Source organism: Cystoisospora suis (genome assembly GCF_002600585.1).
Source record: "Cystoisospora suis strain Wien I chromosome Unknown contig_3016, whole genome shotgun sequence".
Taxonomy (NCBI): Eukaryota; Apicomplexa; class Conoidasida; order Eucoccidiorida; family Sarcocystidae; genus Cystoisospora; species Cystoisospora suis.
The window spans coordinates 303-6726 of NW_027155811.1; the positions used below are offsets into that span (position 1 = coordinate 303).

Here is a 6424-nt window from a genome sequence, read left to right on the forward strand (position 1 = left end):
GATTGTAAAATCCTGACATTGGCGCATTCCTTTCCATATTTCACTAGTAAACCTACTATCACGATCACTAACAATAGCACTCGGTACTCCATGTAGGCGTACTACTTCTCGAACTAATACATGGCCCAATCCTTCCGCACCTATTGTCTGATATACCGGGATGAAGCGAGCCATTTTAGTTAGTTGGCACACAAAGGTTACGATTGCATCCTAACCGTTTCTCCCTTTTGGTAATCCCAAAATCAAGTCCATATTAATCACTTCCCATGGAAAGTTAGGTGTTGACATAGGACATAACAACCCTCCGTATTTAGTATATGAAGCTTTCCCTTGAGCGCATGCAGAGCACGATCTCACATACCTCTCGATTTCTCCCCTCATGTTTGGCCACCAAAAAATCTTCTCGATATCAGCAATGGTCTTGTCAATACCGGGGTGTCCGGCTAAAAAGTCGTCGTGGAATCCTTGTAGAACTTCCAGTCTTTTATCCTTAGTAGGTGTACACAGTCTCCAACCTTCTCTTACTCGTACCCAAAGCAGATTGTCTTTCCAATGATATACTCTCCCCCTTTCAATCAGCGGAATAAACTTCCCGGTGTCTTCGTCGACTCCAAGCTCCTTGCACGTTTTGACGATTTCCTTAAAATCCTCGCAGTTGTTGTACGCTTTCTCCCAATTGAGTCTTGCGGTTTCTCCGGGGGCTCTTCGGCTATTCATTCTCGGTCTCTGGGATTCCATTAGCATAACAACTCTTTCCATGTAGTCTGGTCTGCGGCTTAAAGCGTCGGCTACTAGGTTTTGCTTTCCTGGTTTATAGAGAACTTGGAAGTTAAAGTCGGCTAATTTATCTAACCAATACCCTAATCTGGATGTTACTTTTTTTTGCGTTAACATGCGGCTAAGAGTAACATGGTCTGTTTCTATAGTAGCAGGTCTGATGCCAATAAAATGCTTCCATGTAGTTAAAGCATACACGATAGCTAATAACTCACTTTCTTATGCAGGGTAATCTACTTCATGTCCTAGCTTCTTCCGAGACTCAAAAGCAATAGGCTTCCCATCTTGTTCAAGGACTGCGCCGACCGCATACTTCGAAGCGTCCGTCTTGATAACCAGGGGAAGGTCAGGATTGAAGATGTTGGTCATGGTCACATTGATCAGGGCATCCTTTAGTTCTTTAACAGCTTGAGAATGCTTAGGTCTCCATACCAATTGACTCTTCTCCCTGAGTAAGTCATGGAGGGGCTTGGCTTTTTCGTTGAAGTTCTGGATTAATTGTCGATAATATCCTACTAGTCCTAGGAACCCCCTAACTTGCCGTACATTTTCCAGTTTCTCGGGGTAGTTCTTCAAAGCTTCAACCTTCCGTGGGTCCGGGGATATCTTTCCCTGTTGGATGATGTATCCGAGATATTTCACTTTCTGAGTTACAAATGCACATTTATTGAGCCCCACGTACAACTGTTGATCTTTAATTTGGTATAGGACCGTTCGTAGATGGCACAGATGTTCCGCCTTTGTTTCCGAATATACCAATACATCATCTAAATATACCACAACGAAATCATCTAGTTCGTTTATGAACACATTTTGCATTAGGCGTTGAAAGGTAGAAGGCACCCCGGCCAAGCCAAAAGGCATTACTCGAAACTGAAAGGTCCCACACCTACACTTGAAGGCTGTTTTCCATCGGTCTTCTGGGGCAACTTGTACTTGGTAATATCCGTTCTGAAGTTCCAACTTGGTAAACCATTGCGCCTTCCCTAAACGTTGGATAAGATCTTGGATTCGTGGTAGAGGGCATTCGTCTTTTATTGTAATCTTATTCAAGGCTTTGTAGTCCACGACCATTCTTAAACCTTCCCCGCCTGGTTTGGGTACCAGAAACACTGGGGCGGCAAAGGGAGCTTGAGTGGGCTCAATGAACTTCTTCTCTAACAGGTCCTTGCTTTGTCGTTTAAGCTCGGCCAAATCGTCGCTGGACAGATTGTAATTTCGAGTTGGATATCGTGGGACTTCGCCTGGGATCAGTTTGATTTGGTGCTTTGTAGGTCGCTCACAAACTCCTATAGGCGGGAGTTCTTCAAAGACTTCTTGGAAATCATCCACAAGATTAGCTGTATCCTCGTCCAATGTGCCCCCCATTTTTTTAATCCTCTCACTTGGCTTCTTATGCTGGCCCAAGAGTTTGGATGCCTTCCCTTCTTCTCCCCTGAATTCCTCCAATGGTTCTATCTTTATAAACCCGATAATTTCTATTTGGTGCTGCCTCATTTCTTTCCTAACCTTCTTTAAAGGGACTAATTCAACTCGACTAACTGAGTTCTTCTTCCTTCCTCTGGTCCTGTTCTCTTTAGATCCCTCGATCTTAAAGGTTCCCAAGGCCTCTTCTACCGCTGTTGAAGACTTAAAAGGTAGGTCCTCGGGGTCTCCTGTCGGTTCCTCTTTTGGTGATGAGTTGTCCTGTTGTCCTTTCGGGTTCTTCATGACGAGGGCTTTTTCCAGCGTGATTCTTCTCTTCCGTGGGTTCTTTCTCTCTCTTTGATTGGTTTCTTCGACGTTCGAGTCAGATTCGCTAACCTCGAACTTGATTCTTTCCCTCTTCTTCCTCAACTGCCTCCTTTCCGATGTTTCTTTATGTCTATTAATGGTCCTCCTATTCCAGGTCAGCACTGGGAGGCTATCTTCAGGAATATCTTCGATCTGGGAGAAACTCGGACGCAGCTGAGTCGTTGGTCCCTCGAAGAGGATAGCCTCTCCGTCATTATCATCCCAAGGGCTGTTTAATCCTTCCTTCTGATCGTATTCCCATCCAGGTAGAACCGGGGCCTCAACCCACTGTCCTTAAGATTCTTTTACTAGTTGTAGCAGGTCGGACACTAGACCTCCCTTCTGAAGCAAATCAAAACCTATAAGCACATCATATCCTACACAGGCGATGAGAAAGTCGTGAAACATCGTCTGTTCCCCTAATTTCACTTTCAAGTCAGGTATCCCCACATCGGTACTAACTTCCTTTCCCGAGGCACAAGAAAAGCTATATTCCCTACGTTGTCTTGAGGCCGCCAGTGCATGCTGCTTCTATGGCGGGAGAATCTCCCGCGAGCAAATTCCTGACCTCCTTTGGCCTCTTTTAGGTTACCTACGAGTGTGCTAGCTACGCTAGGTGGTTTAGCTATTGATTAGGCTCCTCTAGGAGCCCTAATGTCGACTTCCAAAAATCCACGGACCGTAGTTTCGCCCTCCGGGTCCGTGGGTCAGCTTGGCTGCCCGAATATTAGTCCTCGGGTTCGGCCTGTATCTGGCCTTTCTGGTATTTTCTTGTTTTATTGAATTTTCCTGAGCTCCGAGGCTCTGGATAGGCTTCCCTATCCTTATTACACTTGTTAGGCTCCACTAGGAGCCCTCCTGGTCTAGTGTGTACGCTGTACTGTGCCCGTGCTACTTAGCGCGGTTCGCGCGAGCATTGGAAAGTCCGGCTGTTGCGAACTTTCGAAAGAATGCACTACCGCCTTAATGCGGGGTTATAAAACTTCCTAAAATCGCGAAAGGTGCCTAACGCGCCTCGAATTATTGCTCTAGGTGGCCTGGCCGCTGAGATCGGCCAAATTCGTGCTCTACTATGCGCGAGTTGCGGGGTAGACGCCGCTATCTCGGTGCAAAATATCGATTTTCCTAAATTTGCTCCTACGGCTATAATTCGGGTATCTCTAGATACGTCGTCTTTTCCTCTACCTAGCTAAACTATTCTCAAGGCGGCGCGGGGCCTGAGTGCCGCGCAAAGCCGCCATGAAGGTCGCGACTTCCCCCCTAGATTAGGGATACGAGGTCATGGGTTTCCCCCACACGAAACATGGTTCCAGGTTCTTGGGATGCTCCCAATAGGTCCCTGGGATTCCCCTTCTTCTTTTAGCCTCCTTTAGGAGGCGTCAGACTCTTTCCGTCGCCCCGGCCGTACTCCTTTCCTGTCTCTGGACGGTATAGGCGGTGCGTCGGTGGTTTGCTGGGGATGCTCAGGGTTCTGGCGAGTCGAGTTCGCCTTCTCCGGGGCTGTCCTTCTCCGGGTCTACCCCTGCTGAGCCCGTCTCTCAATTGTTAGGTTGCCGAGCGCGTGGTCTGGCCGTTCCCGGCCTCTGGGAACTTCTTCCGGTCTGCTTGCCGTGTTCCCGCCTTCTGGTCTTGATGTGTATCGACCTGCTGAATCTCCGTTTGCTTCCCCGGTCCTGTTGCTTTCGTGGTAGGGAGCTCTTAGTCCCTAGAATCGATTGCTGTTAACACTGGTCCGCGGGGTCTCCTTGTTGCCCCGCTACGTCGTTACGCCTGTGGAACTTCGGCCGGCTGTGGCCGTTTGCCTTGGCTTCGTATGGCTCACGATCGCCATTCTGCTAAAAATGAGTCACTATTTGGTGGCGATCAAGGCAGGATTGCAAAATCTTAACATATACCTTGTATCGTAATAGCATTTGTGTTATCTACCATGCTTCATGGTATGCCCGTTATCTAGTGTGGGTAACAGCATGTATGGTATCTAGCACGTGTGATATTATATACAATATCTGCTGTCTTACGTGGCTGTTGAGCAAGAAGAAACTCCTAAAGAGCACACTGCAGGCTGAGTTGCGGGGTGGCTCCTAGAGAACACACTGGGGGTTGAGTTGCGGGGTGCACACGGATTCGCCACTCGACAAGACGCGACTCCGCGTGCAGTATGTGTAATAGTATGCATGCCTTCTAGTACACGTAACAGGATGTAGTAGTGTGTATGATAGCTAGCATGTGTTATGTATGTTATTCAGTCTGTGCAATAATACGTAGGTTTTCTACCGAGTGCGCTAGTGAGTACGTATTGCAGCATGCGTAATAGTATGTATGACATCTAGCGTGTGTGATAGTATGTGTGTTAACTAGTATGTGTTACAATATGTATGTTACCTAGTATGCGTAAAACTATGCACGATATCTAGTATACGTAATAGTATGCATGTTCTCTAATGTGTGTAATAGTATGTGCGATATCTAGTATGTGAAATAGTATGTGTGCTAGTTAGTATGCGCCATAGTGTGCATGATACCGAGTATGTGTAATAGTACGGGTGTTATCTAGTATGTGTGATAGTATTTATGTTATCTAGTATGTGTAATAGCATGTGTGTTCTCTAGTATGTGAAATAGTACGTATGTTACTTAATGTGTGTAATAGTATGTGCGATATCTAGCATGTGTAATAGTATGCACGATATCTAGTATGAGTAACAGTATGAATCTTACTTAGTGTAGGGGTGTATGTACTAATATGTGGGTTACCTAGTATGTGTAGTAGCGTGTACGATATCCAGTATGTGTACTAACGTGTGTGTTATCTAGTATGTGTAATAGTATGTACGCTCTCTACTCTGTGTAGCAGTATGCATGATCTTCAGTGTGTGTAATAGTATGTGTGCCACTTATTATGTCTGATGGTTTGTACGTTCCTTGATATGTGAAATATCATGTGTGCTATATAGCCACGGAGTAATATACATGCGACTTACCATGCATAACAACAACACGAATGCTATCTTGCGCGATATCTAGTATGTGTAACAGTGTGTAGTAGTGTGTGAGTTACCTAGTATGTGTAATCGTGTGTGTGCTATTCAAAAAGTGTTATAACATGTATGTTACCTCGTATTTGTGAAAGTATATAGGTTTTCTACTTTTAGCATTAGTATTTGAGTTTCTGGCATGTGTAATAGTATGCATGATATCTGATATGAGCAAGAGTACGTGTCTTATCTAGTATGTGAAATAGTGTGTATGTTATCCAGTACGTGTAATAGTATGTACGCTCTCTAGTATGCGTAGTAGTATGCATGATATTCAGTGTGTGTAATAGTATATGTGCTACTTATTATGCTTAGTTGTATGTACGTTCCTTAGTATGTGAAATACAATGTGTGTTATATAGCCACGGAGTAATATATACGTGATCTACTATGCATAACAACAACACCTATGCTATCTTGCACAGTATCTAGTATGTGTAATAGTATGTGGGTGACCTAATATGTCTAACAGCGTATATGATATCTAATATGTGTTATATTATGTGTGGTATCTAGTATGGGTAATAGTTTGTCGGTTTCTACTTTTAGCATTAGCATATAAGTTTCTAGCATGTGTTATAGTATGCATGACATCTAGTATATGCAATAGTATGTGGGTGACCTAGTATGTGAAATAGAATGTATGTTATCTACTGTGTGTAAACGTATGCACGATATTTAGTATGTGTAATAATATGTGTGCTACTGAGTATGTCTAATAGAGCCCGTGATATGTAGTATGTGTAATAGTATGTGTCAGAGGTTTTGCTCTGACCCGTTCCAGACCAAGGTCAGAACTATGCAGATCCAGCCATTCTAGGGAAATCAGGGGTAGAAAG

General features: G+C 44.6%; 1 protein-coding gene across 1 annotated transcript; it reads right to left on the minus strand.

Annotated features, from left to right (window-relative positions):
- Positions 1-363: 363 nt before the first annotated feature.
- On the minus strand, positions 364-2924 carry CSUI_006038 (retrotransposon ty3-gypsy subclass; the record flags this gene model as incomplete). The annotated part of the gene is made up of 4 exons (XM_068066203.1): positions 364-951; positions 1015-1225; positions 1667-2656; positions 2920-2924. Coding segments are annotated over 4 exons (1794 nt in total), but the record flags the coding sequence as incomplete, so codon positions are not given.
- Positions 2925-6424: the final 3500 nt, after the last annotated feature.